The sequence below is a fragment of the Hipposideros armiger genome, unplaced genomic scaffold, assembly GCF_001890085.2.
Source record: "Hipposideros armiger isolate ML-2016 unplaced genomic scaffold, ASM189008v1 scaffold_87, whole genome shotgun sequence".
In the NCBI taxonomy this organism is placed as follows: Eukaryota; Metazoa; Chordata; class Mammalia; order Chiroptera; family Hipposideridae; genus Hipposideros; species Hipposideros armiger.
The window spans coordinates 1,809,361-1,827,105 of record NW_017731437.1 but is presented as its reverse complement, the minus strand read 5'-3'; the positions used below and the strand labels follow the sequence as shown (position 1 = coordinate 1,827,105).

The 17,745-nt window shown below is 53.7% G+C and overlaps 1 protein-coding gene across 2 annotated transcripts in view; it reads right to left on the bottom strand.

The window, feature by feature from the left end:
• Positions 1–2,892: 2,892 nt before the first annotated feature.
• The window catches only part of MGAT5B (alpha-1,6-mannosylglycoprotein 6-beta-N-acetylglucosaminyltransferase B), a 68,322-nt gene continuing 53,469 nt past the window's right edge, over positions 2,893–17,745 (bottom strand). For both annotated transcript variants that reach the window (XM_019644490.1, XM_019644491.1), the window contains 6 exons: positions 12,384–12,539; positions 11,178–11,324; positions 10,874–10,990; positions 6,445–6,519; positions 4,933–5,189; positions 2,893–4,405 (listed from right to left, as the gene is read on the bottom strand). In XM_019644490.1, coding sequence (XP_019500035.1) covers positions 4,207–4,405; positions 4,933–5,189; positions 6,445–6,519; positions 10,874–10,990; positions 11,178–11,324; positions 12,384–12,539 — 951 coding nt within the window. In that variant the 3' untranslated portion in view covers positions 2,893–4,206. The remainder of the gene's footprint in view (positions 4,406–4,932; positions 5,190–6,444; positions 6,520–10,873; positions 10,991–11,177; positions 11,325–12,383; positions 12,540–17,745) is intronic.

Genomic DNA, 17,745 nt, shown 5'->3' with positions numbered 1-17,745 from the left:
ACGGTAGCCCATAGCAGCCCACCTGCTGTCGCCCAGCTCCAGGTCGAGCTGCCACCCAGCATCCTAGCTGTGGAGGGCAGTGTCACTGGCCCGCATATGTGGGATCTGAACCGGGGCCCTCTGGCATCCCAAGCCAGCTCTTAACCAATGTATCACTTGGCCGGCCCTGGAAAACTTTTCTTTACAAAACACCAGAAAATAAAAGAAACCACCATGAACAGCAATTTCAGGTGAAGACAGAGCTGAGCTTGAGGACAGAGGGCACCCTGCTGCCAGAGGACCAACCGAAGCCAGAGGCTGAACACCGATGGTAAGTGTGTGAGAGTGGCATGCAAGCTGAGGGGAGTTCCCAGGCCCTGGGACCAAGGGGCTTGGATGTTGCTCTCTCCATGGAGATGGGGGCATGGCCTTGGGATGGAGGTTGGGGAACCCAGACTCCTGCATAAAGCCAGGCCTCTCATGGAGCACAGCCTTAATGAGACGGCAAAGCAGAAAGCACACGTTCCAGCAAAGAGCTGAGGACGCTGGTCTGCTTTTGTGCAAGAGGAGAAATACGAAGAGATACTGGCTGAGCAGTTTCCAGAATTGGTGAAAAGCAAGTGTCATCAGATTCAGGAAGCCCAGAGTCCCAGCAGGCCCAGCCCCTGGACACTGGTGCCCGAGACAGGAGCACTAGGTGAGAGACCGTGTGCCTCTGGGCCAAGCACCGCACCAAGCACTTGTGCTGAGCAAATGTTGGTTGAATGAATGAATGATGGTGAGGGGGGAACAAGATGGAAAATGAGGATGCCTAAATCCAGCTTTAGCCAAGGCTGGGAATTTGCAATCTCTACCCACCTTCTGAGGAGGGCAGAAAAGAACAGGCACGATATCCTTTAGCACAATATTCAAATATGAGCAGAAGTCGGGGCTGGCTATTTTTAGCAGAGTCAGAGGGAGGTGATCTAAGGCTGGATCCAGCAGGAGGGGTGCAGCCCCAGAGTCACCCTGGAAAGTCAGGCTCAAAGGCTGTCCTCCCTCTGCTGAGCGCCTGGATGCCCTGAGGGCCCATGTTTGGGTGTTGTTGTTTTTTTGTGGGGAAGGGTACTGATGTGATTCACAACGTGTCTGAATCCCTGGGGGCCAGTGTTCTTTCTCCTTTGGGGCTTTCACTGAGCAAGCACCATGCTTTTCTGAAAAAAGACAGGCTGGGCCGTGTGCCGGGGCCAGTGTCCTGGCCAGGGGCCATTTGACTCATGACCTTGAGGGCACTCATCTTCAAAGGCCGTGGACACCTGACCCCTTCTATGTTCGTTCTTGTGGCTCCTGTAACATATGATCACAAACTGGATATAACAGACCAGTGCCGGTCATTTCCTCTGTTATTCAGTAGGGGGTCGGGGGTCTGGAGCGGGGGGCGGCCAGCTTTGGTTCAGGGAGGAAGGGTTGGAGAACCCACAGCCTGCCCCCCTCTCGCCAGCATCTGGCCTCAAACCCCGACTGCAGGTTCCTCTTTTTCAGGGTCAGACTTCTCTCTGTCCTGCTACCAGTCTGCCCCTGCACCCCCACATTACTCACCTCCTTAAGTTTAAGAGAGAATTCAAAAGTAGTTTCCTTTACAAAGAACTCTTAAAACTCAACAGTAAGAAAATGAACAGCCCGCTTTAAAAATGGGCAAAAGATCTGAACAGCCACCTCACAAAAGAGACAGACAGATGGCAAGTAAAAGATGCATCACCGGGGAAATGCAAATTAAGAATCAGTGAAAAATAGGTGCACTACCTACCAGTGCCCCCTTGGTCTAGCCCAGTGGTTTGCCAAGTGTGGGCGCTGGGCCTGCAGAGGCTGCATCCTTATTAAGACTCTAATTTCCAGGCCCCACCCCAGACCAGCTGAATTAGAAACTCTGGGGATGGCCCAGCAACTGTGCCTAATAAGCTCAGAATCAGGTGACAGATGCCAAAATTGGAGAACCACTGGCCCAGAATAGGCTTTCTCCACTGCAATGCCGTGGACACTTGGGGCTGGATCATTCGTTTTGGTGGGGACCGTCCTGTGCCCTGTGGGATGCTGACTAGCATCCCTGGCCTCTCTCCCTACTAGATGCTAGCAGCAGGCCACTTCCTCACTCCGCCCCCGCCACCCCACGCCAAGTCATGACAGTCAAAACTGTCTCCGGACAGTGCCAACTGTCCTCCGGAGAGCTAAACTACCCCCAGTTGACAAACCCTGGCTAGAAGGAAGCCCCTGATTGTGGAGTGTCTCAAAAACAAGATCACGTAAAACCATGAGTATATCCTATGGCCTGGGCTGTCACCCTGTTGGGTCATTTGATCCTCACAACAACTTTGAACCTATCCCTGCTTTATAGCAAATCCCCCTCACTGCTTACCAGCTGTGTGACCTTGGGAAAGTTACTTAAACTCTCTGTGCCTCAGTTTTCCCAACTGTAAACTGGGGATATAATGGTACGTATCTGACAGGATGGCTGAGCACATAAAACGACAAATTCTCAGCCCCTTGTCTACAGCGCAGCCCATGCCCGGTAAATATTAACTTGTTGTCTCGGCATGATCTGGCTCAGGCTTGCCTCAAAATGCATTTGCGTTCCCTGACCTCACACTGCTACAGCTAGCAGAGGCCAGCCTGAGGTGAGCTGACACCTGGCAGGACCCCTGGCATCACGGTGTGGGGCCCACGGGTCTCTGGCACCTGCAGGGACTTCCTTCGGGCAGCCTGACGCAGAGAGCCCCAGCTTTGCAGACTTAGACTGTGCTTCAAGTAAAAATGTGGGGCGGGGGCCGCAGATATCTGCCCCCACCGCTCCCCGCCTGGGTATTCACACCCCTTCGCTCCTCCAGCCCTAGGCTCCCCAGGAAAAGATGAGAAATAGCACCGCTCCTCCTCTGCACCTCACATCCCAATAAAATATTTATTATTTCAAGAAATAAATCTTTAAAAAAAGAGAGAGAAAAGAGAGTCTCTATTGCTTTCCCCCGAAGGTCAGGTCCTTGGTGACTATTGAGTTTCTGCAGCCATACCGGCCACCCAGGCGGTAAGAGGGCTCTCCGGTGGGGGGCATCCCCCTCCTGACTCTCAGGGCCCAGGGGCCGCCTCCCTGGAAGGGTGGAGGGGCAGGCCCAGGTGGGCAGGGTGGGGGTTGCCCCCAGGAGGGAGTGGGATTATAAAACGGGGTGGGGTGGCAGTGTTTCTGAGGGCCTGACCTGTTTAATCAGGCAGGGCTCTGGGCTCGGGATTGGGGCAGGGGGCGTCCTGGGGCCGGGGCAGGCATGCCGCGCACAGGTGAGCAGGTGGATCTAGAGGTGGTTGGAAGCTGGAGGTAGGGAAACGGACGCAGAGTTGATGGAGTGGGGGTTACATGGGGGCTAGCGGGCCCAGGCAGCCAGGAACTGGGCCGGGGACGCCAAGGCGCAGAAGCCCCACTAGATGCTGGGCGGAGTTCCAGAGCCGGTTCTCAGAGGTGGGGAGGGGATTGAGGCTTTGGGAACAAATCTGTGGTCTGGAATCGCAGTCATGCCAGGATGGGTTTCAGAAGTCCAAAGTGAAGAGAGTTGGAACAAGCAGGTGAGGGAAACAATTCAACCCAGGGCCTAAGGGGTCCTTGCACCAACCATGGTCCTCAAGTGCAGCAGGGAGGGGGGCGTGGGAAAGCGGGAGGGGTGGGGCTAAGAGGGCGCATGAACAGAGACCACTAGCCTGGCCTTCCCCCAGTTCCCTGTCCCTTCTGTCCACACCCCAACAATTCCAGAGGGACAAGGCTGACCCCTCATGCATCACACCCCACTCTCTGGACCCTCAGTGGGCCATCGGACAGGCCTCGCCCCTGCTCCCTTTCTTATACATCAAGAGGCCCCATCCTGGGCCCAAGAAGGACCAGGGCCCTCGCTCTGTGTGGCCCTAATCTGGCCTTGCACAAAGCAAGGGGCCTCTGACACCTGCTCCTGGGCCAGTGGGACCCTCTGACCAACCCCACAGCTGCTTGGCCAGATGTTGCCATGAGCTCCCGGCTGAGAACAAGGAGCCTGCCTAGGGTGAGCACCAGGCACTGGGGTGAGCTGCCGTCCCCCTCAACCTGTGCCTGCTCTGCCCACTTCCTGGCCTAGACAGGAAGCTCCGGCCTGGGGTGTCAAGGGGGAGTGGGTCGCTGGAGCTCGGAATCTGCTGGTGCTTTCTCCTGCGGCAGGAGGGCCAGCCGGGTGGGCGCCCTCACAGACAGTCCTGGCACAAGGCCACCTGGCCCTTGCGGAAGTCTCGGCAGGGACAGAGCCGGTGGTACTTGGTGCTGGAGCCGGCACAGCTGAAGAGCAGAGGTTCTTTCTGCAGGAAGCACTCCTGGCCGGGCTGGGCGAAGGCGGGGTACAGGTGGTTCATCTCCGACTCAGTGCTGTCACAGGGCACCTGCAGCCTGAGCGGGCACCACGGGCGGCAGTCACTCAGAGGGCAGGGGACAGGCTGCCCCAGCCAGGTACTGCCCACTGCCCCTCCCTGGTCCATCCCATCCCAGGCCCAGGAAGCTGTTTCTAGGAGGCACCAGGACAAAGGCTGGGCTGTGCCTCCTTCTCCCACCTGCTGTGAGAGAGGAGAGAAGGTGGCCAGGGGGGCGGGACTACAGGCTGACCCATCAGGAGGAACGTGGGCAGATTTCACAGCCTAGACCTAGAAGGTGCCCAGACCGGCTGGGCAGGGGGCTGAGGGAGGGATGAAGCGGGCAGTGACTGGGCAGGGAGCTTCCTGGGAGTTTTGGGATTGAGGCTTTGCCAAGAGTGTGACAGGCAGGACATGGATAGGCGACTGGAAGGTCCCTTCTGATCCTTCCTGACTCACTAGAACACATAACCAGCCTCACACACACACACACACACGGCTGGCAGGGCCAGTGGCTGGCGAGCTGGGCCAACCCAGGAAGGGGGGGCCGGGTGGGGGCTCACTCACTTCTGGAAGGCGTCCTTGCTGTTGAGGAAGGGGAAGAAGGAAGGCTCGCAGATCAGCCCGTGGTCCAGGCAGGTGTCCGTGCAGGCCCTCCCAGGGGCGGCCAGCCAGGCCCGGAGGGAGTGCACTGGGGGCCAGGCCCTGGGGGCCACGCCGGAGTCTGGGGCCCACTCCAGGTGGGTGGCATTGGGGGCCAGGACGAGGGGGCTCTGCGGGGCTCGGGCCCCTGGTGGGGCAGGGCCTGAGGCTGCACAGAAGTCCTGCCGGGAGGAAAGCAGGATGAGAAGCAGAAATGGGACCCGGAAGCCACTGGCTGACACGTGGGAGAGTGGCCTTACAATTACATCAACGTAATTACACCACCATCGGGAACTTATTGACTGTCAGGCAGCCTTCCGGGCATCATTTCACTTATTCCTCATAGCAGCCCTACCAAACAGGTACTGATACGGCTCCAGCTGTTTTATGGGGGAGGAACAGGGGCTCAGAGAGGTAAGAGAACCTGCCCAGGGCCTCACGGCTGGCTGGCAGAGGCAGGATTGGGACTGGGGTCTGTCTTCATGCTGTGTACCCTGGCTTGCCTGGCTGTTGGTCACCCTTGGGTTAGGCTCAGGGTTTCTACCCCAGGGACACTGACACTGGCCCAAAAAGCTCTCCCTGCAGGGGTCAGCTCCAGGAGCCAACAGGGCCCAGCAAATGTTTTTCTGTGAGCATCATGACGACATCCCTTGGGTAGCTGGGAGCCCAGAGTCCCAGGTTCCGGCCCTGGCTCGGACCTCAACAAACCCTCCTTTCGGGGGGCCTCAGTATCCCCGTCTGTAAAGCAATGGGCTAGAAACACCCTCTGGTCCCTAATGTTTGTGAGGCCGGGGACAAGGCACAGACAGGGGCCACATACTATCTGTCTTATTATCTACTAATTATAAGCAGCCTACTCGTATCGTTCACCTGGTCCCATCGCCCAGCCAGGCCCTGCGGCTTGCTGACAGGCAGCCCCCGGAGACCTGGGGCCTGAAGGAACGGTGCTCTGCCTGGGCTACCTGTGGGCCCTTGTGTAGGTGCAGATCTCCTCGGGGGAGGGCCGGACTGCTGCTTCCTGGGGGTCTGGGGCAGAGGTCTTAATCCCCACGGCCAGTCTCACCTACTCTTCCTTGGGGGGGGGGGATCTTCCATAGTTAGCATTCACTCATCAGTTGCAAACCTTTTAAACAATTTCTTAGTAATTATGAGAAGTCCTCGTGCGTCTATGTTGTGATATGGGGTTGGGGCTCTAAAGCTGGGGACCCAGGGCAGGGGCCCTCAGGCCTGGCCTCTGAGCAGAGCAGTACATACTGCTTTCCCCGCCCACCTCCACCCCATGGCTGCAGGAAGGGAAGGAAATGGACAGACTGCAAAGAGAAAGAACAGGGAGTTTAATGGACGCAGCACCCTGGGCAGGGGCGGCCCTCCTGGGCATGGTGCTAGCTTGGCCCCCTCCTCTGATCTGAGGAGGGTCCCAGGAGACAGCCCACCTACCTGGTGCTGGATATAGGCTTGGATTCGCTCCAGCATCCCCTCACAGGTGTACTCATAGGGCAGGTAGGGGTCTACCTGTAGGAAAGACAGGCAGATACATAGGGTAGGAAGAGACGGAGCCATCAGTGCTTGGCACTGGGGGGAGGGAGGGGCGGAGATCTGGTAGGTTCCGCACCCTGTGCCCAGGGAGCCAACTACCCTGTCCAACAGGGACTCTGCTCAGATTCCCTGATCCCCAGTGTACCCTCCAGGGGCTCTCAGCAGCTCAGGACCCACGAGGCCTAGGCCAGTCACCCCTCCCCACGCCCTCCCTGCGCTGGTCCAGCTGCACTGAGCCTCTCCCCTTTCAGTAAACTCAGCACTCTATCGGTCCCGGGCTCTGATGCCCGCTCTTCCCACAGCCAACCCAGAGGGATTCATTCTCCCCTCTTAGGCAACACCTCCTCCAGGAAGCAGTTCCTGAGCCCCACCCCATCTGTTACAGGACCACTTTCCTTCGTGGCACCCCAGACTTCCCCCAGTGAAGAATTAGTGCCGGTGTCATCATTTCTCTGTGTCTCTCAGGTCATGAGCCCTTTGAGAGCCGAGACTAGGCCTTGTTCACCACTGACCCCCTGATGTCTGTCTGGCACAATGCCTGGTATACAGTAGGCGCTCAGGAAACAGCACCCCCAGCTCTGCCTGTATCCTGCCGAAGAGGTGGAATATTTATTTATGCGAAGGGACATCTCCCAGCTGGATGGAATGAGCTGACTTTTATAAAGCTTCCTGCCCAGGCCAGGCTCCTGGGAGCTACATAAGACACACACCCCAAATGTAGGCCACAGACCGTCAGTCTAAATATCCAAGTTTTAAAGCAGCCTACCCTGGGGGCAGATGGGAGAGGGCAGAGTGAGCAGCTGGGGCCCGAGGAGCAAGGGGAATAGAGGGAAGAGGTGATGAAGGGGGTGTCCACCTCCACGAGCAGGTACCCCCCTCCCCTCCGCTCTTCCTTGACGATCCCCTCCCTGTTGACATCACCCCTCGCAGGCCCAGCCCACAAGGGAACCATTGGCCAGATGAGGACGTGGGATGGACCCTCCCCGACTCAGCGGAAGGTCTGTTTTAGCCTTCGACCTCCCCACCCCCAGCTTGTGCACGGTGGCACCACAGCCGCCCAGCTCATCTCTATCTGTGCCACGTTCCTGCCAGCAGCTCCAGAAATCCGGCAGCTTTAGCCCAGCAGCTAGTTAAATTTAACAATTCCGCCCAAGTCCATACGCCTCTCCTTCCTCCTCATCAGGAGTGGGTGGTGTCAGATACCACTCGGGCCTGCTTCCTGTAGACCCCACCTGGAAGCGCTGGAGGCCTGTCCTGGGCCCTCTGGCCAAGGGGTTGTCCCCGACACTCATGCTGAGGAGGATCCCAGGGGAGCAGTAGCCACTGCTGCCCTTGAAGCGGGCCCTGGCCCCCAGGACTGATTCTCGGGACGAGACCCCCACCCATCTAAACTTGTCCCCATTTCTGGCTTTACCTGCACTGTGAGTGGGGACGGTTCCTAATTCCCAGAGGATCCCAGGTCCCGCATTCCAGCCACCACGTCACAGCTGATCTACTGGGGCAGCCTCCAGCCCTAAGCTCAGCACAGCCTGGTCCCAAGCCGCTGTCCTCCAGAGCCGATGGCCCAGGAAGGCCCCAGCAACCTGCTGCTGCCCCCCAGTTCCCGGACACCTAGGGGGGTGTCTCTTGGGTACAAGGCTTCAAGTCCTGGTTCTAAATAAGCCTCCCTAGAGAAGAGGTTTCCCCTCCAAATGTCGCTCTGCCTGCCCCAGGGCAGCAGCCCTCCGTTATTCTCCCCATGTGGTTCGAAGCCCCCGTCGCACAGTCATTCAAAGGTCCCCGGGTGAGGGGAGCATTATCAGCCAGCCACGTCCCACCTGCCACGAATCTCCCGCCGGCGGAGCCAGCCTGCCTGGAAATTATCCCCATTAGGTCTAATTACAGGTGTGCACAGCAATCAGTCTCGACAGAATGGCAGGTGCTGGGTCCTGCCTGAACGGAGGCCCCTGATGATGAGAGTGGGGAGGGAGCGGAAGGCAGGCGCCCGCTTCACCTCCTCTCCTCTCACCTTGAATGGCCTCCCCCTGGACAGAGACGCCAATGGGCAAGCCCACTGAGGCCGAGAGGCAACAGGAAGGGCCCCACCCTGGAGCTGGGGGACAGGTGGCTGGGTGCCTTAGGTCTCTCTCCCCTCCTCCTCCTCGCCTCTCTCCCCTCCTTGCCTCCCCCGCCCCCCACCGCCCCAAAAGGCCCCTTGACTTGCAGTATAAGCTGTGGCCCCTGATGGTGGCCCTCACTGGCTCTCTCAGATGCTGTCAGCTGTCCCTAACTCAGTTTTCTAAAAGGATTACCAGAATTAACCAGGGTGCATGTTTAAAATACACGCTCTGAGGCCACCCCCAGGGTGGGCCCAGGAATCATTGCAAACACCTCCCCAGGTGATTCTCAGGTTGGGGTGAGCTGTCTGAGAGACAGGGTGGGGCCCATGAAGGGCGGGGCTGAAAGCAGAGCGGCCACGGCTGGTTTGGGGCCCAGCTACAAATCTCAGCTTGGTGGATTCACAATACTTTGACCCTTTTATTATAATTTTTGAATTAACTAATTAACAAAATTAAACAGACGTTCATGTAAAAACAATCAAAAGGAAAAACAATGAAAGGAAGTTTCCCTCCCAGCCCAGACACCCAGCGCCTTCTCCAAGGCAGCCACGTTCTCCATTTCTTGGGTGTCCGACCAGCAATCATGCATGGGTGGGTGAGCACGTTCACTTGTCTCCCACCTCCCAAAACTCTGTTTTTTTTTTCTGCTAATGGGAGCAGGTTCTCCATAGGGCTGGTATCCTGAACAATCTAGGAGGTCGGGCCTTTCTGATCTCCTCCCGCCACCCCCCCCTCTGGCATAGAAGCCTTGGAGGATTGCTTTTGCAAAATGTGGACCTTGAGAAAGAAGGTACCTTCTAAGAAGGGCTCCTGGTGGCTAACTGGGTTCAAATTCAAAACCAAAACTGAGCCTTCCTTCTTTGGCACTGAGGCTCCCGGGGAGAGTCCCCACTTAAGGGCTGGCTCTGGTTTGTTCAGCTCAGAAGGGGCAGGTGAGGGTGCTGATAGATGGGGTTGGGGGATAAGTACCCGGTTTCCTGGTGACTTTCTTGTCACTTTCACTAGAGAAACACAAATAGACTGGAGAGAAGGATGTCGGAGGGGGTGGCGTAGGTAGGAAATTTCAGGGGCCATTTGTTGAGGGGCTGGGCTAAGGCTGGGGTGTGGAGTGGGAGTGACTGATATTCGGAATGCAGGGGGAGGGGTGGGGGGGCGTGTTAAAAAATGCAACCCTGCCTCACAGTCAGGACAACCAGGCAGGGCTCTGGGTCCAAAGCTAAGCCCTTGCGCCCCATGGGGGATCCTCCGCTTGAGCCCAGCGGTGCCCCAGTTTCCCCTGAAAGCAGGCACGCTGGCCAGCTGCGTGTCCTCCCTGGGCAGGGATCTCCCCTGCACAAGGAACCTATCATGTCACTTGGTTGTGGTGGCCCCTGACCCACGAAGTCTACTGGTCTCCAATTCCGGCCCAGGCCCACAAGCTTACCCCACGCAGCACACCCTCCCAGGGAGGGTGCGCTCAGGGAATGTGCTGTGGGCAGGGGAGGGGCCGCTGGGCAGCGATGGTTATTTTTGCTCAGCCTCCTGTCTGAGCCACAGCAAGAAGCGGGTCCAGAAGGATCGTGGCGAGCAGAGTGCCATTCACAGGGTCTGACCCTGTCCCCAAAAGAAGGAACCAGAAGAGCACAAGGCGTGTGTGGCTTCACGAGCCCCTCCTCACACTCACCCCCACCAGACACGTGCACTGACACACACCAACACACACGCACTTGCTGAAGGAAACCTGGAATGTTCTACCCCCTTGCTGCTCAAAGGGTGGCCCCTGGGCCTGCACCACTGGCACCAACCCAGACCTCGTTAGAAATGCAGGATTTCAGCCCCACCCTAGACTTGCTGAATCTGAACCAGCATTTTAACAAGATCCCCAGATGGTCTATCTGCACATTACAGCTTGGGATGTGCGGCTAAAAGGTCACAGACTCACACCGACAGCAGAGTTCAAAGAACCTCCATGCACTCATCCTGGAAACATGTACTCACCACCCGACTTGTGCCCGGGGTTCTCCCAATAAATAATTCTGGATCCGGGGCTGCCATGTAAGGTGGTGCAGGTTGCTCACTGCACAAACGCATTTCCCCCCTCCCCTGCCCCCCATGTTAGTGAGTGGGGGGATCTATGTTCAAATTTGCCATCCCAGGCCTGTGAGTCTGAATTCACAAGAGGGGCATGTTTTTCTGATTATAGCGAAGATGCACAGCATGGGCTAGTGGTCCCAACTGGCTCTGACTCTCACCTGGGTTCTCATGATGGCCTTGATGGCTGCTTCAAACTCCTCCGAGTTGTTGTAGTCGACGGTCCACACGTGGGGCTTGCCGATGAAGTTCTCTGCATAGGGATGCTGGGAGAACACCTGGCAGGGGCAGGGACACAGGCAGCTCCTCCCTGGCCTGCCAGGCTGGGCAGGGCTAAGGGGAGGCACCCCCGCCCATTTGTCCCATCTCTCCCTTCACCCCATGCCTCAGTCTCCCCCTTCCAGGACCTGCAGGTGTCCCCATCTCAGACCCTCCCCATCTGGGGCCAGGGTCCTTCCCACTGACCTCTCTGGAGGTGGGCTTGCCTCGGAAGAACTCGTGGTTGAGCGAGCTGTGGGGTGGGCTAAAGCGGGACTGCAGGAAGACACAGCCATTGGCGATGGCCTCCAGGGGGGCGGGACCCTCGTAGGGGAAGCCGAACCCTATGAAGAGCTGCAGAAGCCAGGTGGCACGATGGTCAGGGGAGCCTCAGGAAGCCAGGGGCAAGGGGGGGTTGGGACATTCACAGGAGACGCAGGGGCAGCGAAGACGGCACAGACCAGCTGGTTACCACGGCAAGCACTTCCCCTCTCTAGGCCTCGTTTTCCCCATTTGTAAAATAAGGGTTTTATTTTATTATCTGATTAGGTAATATCAATTGCCACTTCCTGCTCTAACAGGCTAAGATTCTGGAGGGAGAAGAAAAGAGTGGGGGTCTCAAGTTTAGAAGGCTTCAGACCCACACCTACAGCTGACTTCAAAGGATCTTTATGCATTCATCCTAAAAACATTCATTCAGCACCTAATTTGTGCTAGGGGTGCCCCAGAGTTGGCCTCCAGAAGGCATTCAATGAATGATTCTGAACCAAGGGCTGCCAAGTAAGGTTGTTCAGGTTGTTCACTGCACAAAGGTACCCTCTCTCCAACCCAACATCTATACACACACATATACATCCAGGAAGCCTGAGGAAAGAAGCCACAGTGAGGTCAGAAAAGGACCTGGAAGCTGGCTGGAGACTCTCTAGCCTCAGCCCTCAGCTGATACTCAGGGCCCAACAGCAGGGTCCTGCCCACTGTGCCAGCTGCTGCCCCAGGAATACAGCTCAGGGACTTCCAGAAGCAGTCAGTCAGAGTTAATGGCCCAAAAGAACTCCAGCTAGGAGCCCCCTGCCCAACCATCCCTCCCCAGTGGCTCCGAAAGCAAGGCTTGACCCAGAAGTCCATTGGGTTGGACCGGTACTGATGAAGGACAGGTGGGCAACCCAACTTGACTTCCCCATCCCTGAGCCTTTCACCGTGGGGCCTCCCCTGCTTGGCACATACCCCCATTTCTGCCCCCCAGCTCTGGCCAGCCCCGGACATGAGGCCTGGACATGAGGTCCAGGACAGCAGAGCAAGCTTGGGCCAGTCCACACCCAGAAGGGGTGACGAGTGGTGACGGCAGGGTGTAGGGGCAATGCCCTCGGAGTCTGTGGCTGGGCTGGGTGAGGAGGGGGTAGGGGGCGGGCTTACTTTGGCCTTGCGCAGCAGCTGCTGGAATTCAGGCTGCGGCAAGAGGCCATGGTTCTTCACGAAGGCTGGGACCTCGGGGGGCCGCTGGCTCTCGTAGTACACGGTGCCGTGGATCTCCATGTACTTGTTCAAGATGCCCAAGAACTTCTCCTTGCCCTGGAAGAGGAGGAGGAGGGCATGGGAGTCTCGCCCCAGCCACAGAAGGCAGAGCAGGCAGGAGAGAGACCCCCGGTCTAGAAGTCGGAAGATGTGGGGCCAGTCTTAGGTTGGCCATTAACCAGCTGTGTGATTCTGCATAAAGCTCCTCTCCTCTCTGATCCTCAATTGCTTCATCTGTGAGTTGCGGAGGTTGGACAAGACCAAAGGCTTCAGGGCTATTTTTAGCCATGGAACTGTTTTCTTTCCAGAGGACTGATATTAAAATGCATCCAGATGAGCTGCTTGGCCTCCCCTGAACTCCTGATGAACTCCAAGGGCCTCTAAGGAGATGGGGAACTCTTTGGAGCCCATCTATCCATCTCTTATCCATCCATCCTTTCATCCTTCCCTCTACCCATGCATCCATCCATCCTCTGTCTATCCATCCTTCCTCCCTCCATCAATCTATCCACCCAACCATCCATCCACCCACCCACCCAGCATCCATCCATCCATCCAACACGTATTTATTGAGCACCTACTATGTGCTGGCACTGAGCTCAGCGCTGGGATCACAGCAGGGACAAGACAGAGGACTTGTTCTCATGGAGAACACCTGAGTGAAAACCCCACAAACTAGCAAAGGCTCAGCCCCTCCAGATCCAAGAGTTCCAAATCCAGGCTCTGCTTCCTCTCAGTCCAAGGGGGCTGGAAACAGACCCCGCCTCCAGGGGAAGGGGACAAAGAGAGACAGAGCATAGATGATCCACAGGATGTACTGCTGGGTTCTACTTCTGGGGGTGCGGGTGGAGGGTGTTTGAGGCTCACAGAAGAGAGGCAGGGATAAGCTGAGAGGAAAGTAACTTCAGGATCATGGAGAAAGGTGGGACAGGGGAGGGGGCTCTTTTCAGGGAGGCTAGCTCCCAGCAGGCCAACAGATCAGAGAAAAAGAACCCATGGTTCTCCCACGGTCAGACAGCAAGGAGCTTTGGCCCAGGTTTGATCTGTAAATTACAGCTCTTAAAGAATGTTATCAATGCACATCAAAATAATTAACAATTCACATTTTGAAAATCAAATTATAAATTTTTCATAAGGAGGCCTTCCATTTCAGGTAATGGCACATTAGATAATGAAGATTAGCCCTGCCTCTGAGAACAACCAGGAAAGACGGGGACGTGTGGCAACATCTGTGAAGGCCCTGAAACTCTACCAAAGAATGAAGAATTACAAGGCCAAGATCCAGGACAAAAAGGAAAGGAGACTGTTGTGGCCAGTGTTGGGGTCAGCTTTTCCCCTGGGGCACCTGCTGATTCCAGGGGCAGCATCTAGGTGACAGAGCAGAGCTGCTGGGGGACAAAAGGCAGAGTTTCCTGCCAAGGAGCGGGAACCCTGATGGAAACCCCACACATTGGATTGGAACTCTGAGGACTTACACCTCAGAAGAAAGGGTGGACCAGGACTAGGGTGGCCCTTTAAGGGGCTGAACCTGTTTTAAATCATCTCAATCACTAGCTAAGGTGATCAGGAATTGCTAGAGCCCACAGCTGAAAGCCATGAGTAAAAGTAAAAGTAAATACTCTCTGGAAGAAAAGAGCAGCATCTTTGACCTCAAATGATTTCTTTAATTTGTCATATTCATTTTCCAGGACTCAAAAAAAAATAAAAATAAGAAGGAACCAATGTGGGGCTGGCCGAGTGGCTCAGTTGGTTAAGAGTTGGCTTAAGAGCGTGAGCTGAGTAACAGGGCTACCGGTTCGATTCCCACATGGGCCAGTGACGCTGCGCCCAGAGCTGAGCTGTCGCTGAGCTGCCAACAGGTGGCAGCTACACCCACCCGCAACTAAGACTAAACTCGACACCTTGAGCTGAGCTGCCGCCCTGATGGCTCAGTAGATAGAGCATGTGCTCTTAACAACAAGGCTGCTGGTTCAACTCCCACATGGGATGGTGGTTATACCCACCCACAACTAAGATTAAACACAACACCTTGAGCTTAGAGGCCATGAGCTGCCCAGATGGCGACTGGCGCCCTCCACAACTAAAATTGAAGAACAACAACTTGGCTGGTCCCCTTCCCCAATTCCCCAACGCTGTTCCCCGTCCCTAACTCCCCAATAAAACCTTTTAAAAAAAAAAAGTAACCACTGTCCACAGTGTATATTTAAAAGAAAAAAAAAAAAAAGGAACCAACGAAATCCTAATCAAAACCCCAGCAGGCTTTTTTTTGTAGAAATTGCCACGCTGATTCTAAAAGTCATTTTAAAATGGAAGGACCTAGAATATACAAAACAACTTTGAAAAACAAGAAGAAAGTGAACAGACTTATATTACTTGATTTCAAGACTCATTATAAAGTTACAGCAATTAAGATGGTGTGACACTGGCATCAAGATAAACAGATAAATCAATGGAACAGAATAGAGAGTCCAGAAATAGACCCACATGTGTATGATCCATTGATTTTTTTTGACAAAGGTGCAAAGACTTATCAGTGGAAAAAGGATAGTCTTTTCAACAAATGGTCATGGAACACTGACTATCCATATGCAAAAAAAGAAAAAAGAAATAAAACTTCAATCCATACTTCATATCATATATAAAAGTTAATTCAAAATGGATCATAGACTTAAATGTAAAACCTAAAACTATAAAATGTATAGAAGGGCTGACTGAGTGGCGCATTGGTTAAGAGCTGGCTTGGGACGCCAGAGGGCCCCGGTTCGGATCCCACATATGAGGGCCAGTGACACTGCCCTCCACAGCTAAGATGCTGAACAACAGCTCAACCTGGAGCTGGGCTGCCCTGAGTCACCAGCGACGGCGTAGGCTGCAGCCCCTGCTGCAGTGGGTTGTCATGGGCTACCGTGTGTGGCCAGCAGCCAGCGTGAGCGGCCAGCAGCCGCTGTGAGCGGCCGTCCAGAAGCCGGCGACTGATCTGCCTCGCCTGGGAAGAGCGCAATGATGGTTCCAACTTAGGCCAGTGAAGCAACGTCCTCTACAACTAGACTGAAGAACAAAATGACAGCAACTTGTCTGTTCCCTTTCCCCAATTCCCCAACGCTGGTCCCTCCCCCAATTCCCCAATAAAATCTTTTTAAAAAATAAAATGTATAGAAGAAAACACAGGAGAAAAATCTTTTGACCTTGGGTTAGACAAAGATTTCTTAGGTACAACTTCAAAAGCACAATCCACAAAAGAAAACACTGAACTTCATTAAAATTAAGAACTTTTGCTCCTTGAGAGATGCTGTTAAAATAAAGACAAGCCACAGACTGGGAGAAATTATTTGCAAAGCATAAATTTGATAAAGGACATATCTAGAATATGTAAAGAACTCTAACAACTCAATAATAAGAAAATGAATGACCCCATTTTTAAAATGGGCAGAATTTTTGAAAAGACATTTCAGCAAAAAACAATAGATGAAAAACAAATAAGCACACAAACATATCTTCAAAATCATTAGTCATTGGGAAATTACAAATTAAAACCACAGAAGAGACCATTGCATACCTGTTAGAATGGCTAAAACTAAAAAGATTAACCATAGCAAGTATTGATGAATTTGTAAAGGTGCTAGCATTCTCATACATGGCTTATAGAACCATAAAATGGTACAACCACTTTTGTTAAAAAGTTAAACAGTTAAATAGTTTTACAATATAACCCAGCCATTCCACTTATAGATATTTAACCAAGAGAAATAAGGGCCTATGTCCATTCAAAGATTTGTACACCAATGTTCATAGCGCTTTATTTGTAATAGCCAAATGCTGAAAACCACCCAAATGTCCATGAACAGGTGAACGGACAAACAAAGTGCGGTAGATCCATGCAATGGGATATTTACTCAGCTATTGAAAAGGAATAAACTATTGATAAGTGTAGCAATATGGATGAACCTCAAAATAGTTACGCTCAGGGAGAAAACCCATACAAAATGAGCATGTGCCATATGATTCCATGTATATAAAGTTATAGAAAACGAAAGCTAATCTAGTGACAGAAAGCAGATGACTGGTAGCACGGAGATGAGGAGGAGAGGAGGCACAGGAGGAAGAGGTGCCAAAGGGGTGAAGGAGAACTTCAGGGGAGGTGGCTACATCACTGTCATGATTGTGGCGATGCTTTCACCGGGTGCATACATGTCACAACTTATAAAATTATACATTTAAACATATTTACTGGGCCAGCTGAGTGGCACGATGGTTAAGAGTTGGTTTGGGGGCCGGCCGAGTGGCGTGTTGGTTAAGAGCTGGCTTGGGACGCCAGAGGGCCCCGGTTCGGATCCCACATATGAGGGCCAGTGACACTGCCCTCCACAGCTAAGATGCTGAACAACAGCTCAACCTGGAGCTGGGCTGCTGCGAGTCACCAGCGATGGCATAGGCTGCAGCCCCTGTGGCAGTGGGTTGCCATGCGCTACCATGTGTAGCCAGCAGCCAGCGTGAGTGGCCAGCAGCCGCAGTGAGCGGCCGTCCAGAAGCCGGCGACTGATCTGCCTCACCAGGGAAGAGCGCAATGATGGTGCCAACTTGGGCCAGTGAAGCAACATCCTCCACAACTAGACTGAAGAACAAAAGGACAGCAACTTGTCTGTTCCCCTTCCCCCAATTCCCCAGCGCTGTTCCCATCCCCCCAATTCCCCAATTAAAAAAAAACTTTAAAAAAACCACAAAAACATATTTACTGTATTGCATTCAATTATACATAAATGAAATTGTTAAAAATCTATTTTTAAATTACAATATTTAAATACGTACCTTGATTTTAAAAAAAAATCAAGTACATTCGGAGACAAGACTACATGATCAAAATCCAAGAGAAACAGACAATGAAAACAGACCCATAGGAGATCTAGAAGCCGGAGGGAGTTACCACCCACAGACCTGAAGATAAATATGCTGATTACAGTCAAGGAACTAGAAGATAAGGTTTGAACCCAAATGGAAACGCCAGAAAGTAAAGGTGCGATGACTGACGTGAACAACTGACGTGAAGAACTAAACGATGACTTTAACAGCAGGTTAAACACAGTTGAAGAGAGAATTCATTTAATGAAAGAACAAAAGAAAATATCTAGAATTAAGCATAGAGAAACTAAAGGGTAAAAATTACAGAAAGGAATATAAGACCTAATGAATATATAAATGGAGTCTCAGAAGGGAAGGAGAGAGATTGGGCCAGAGCAATACTTAAAGAGATAATTTCTCTTTTAGC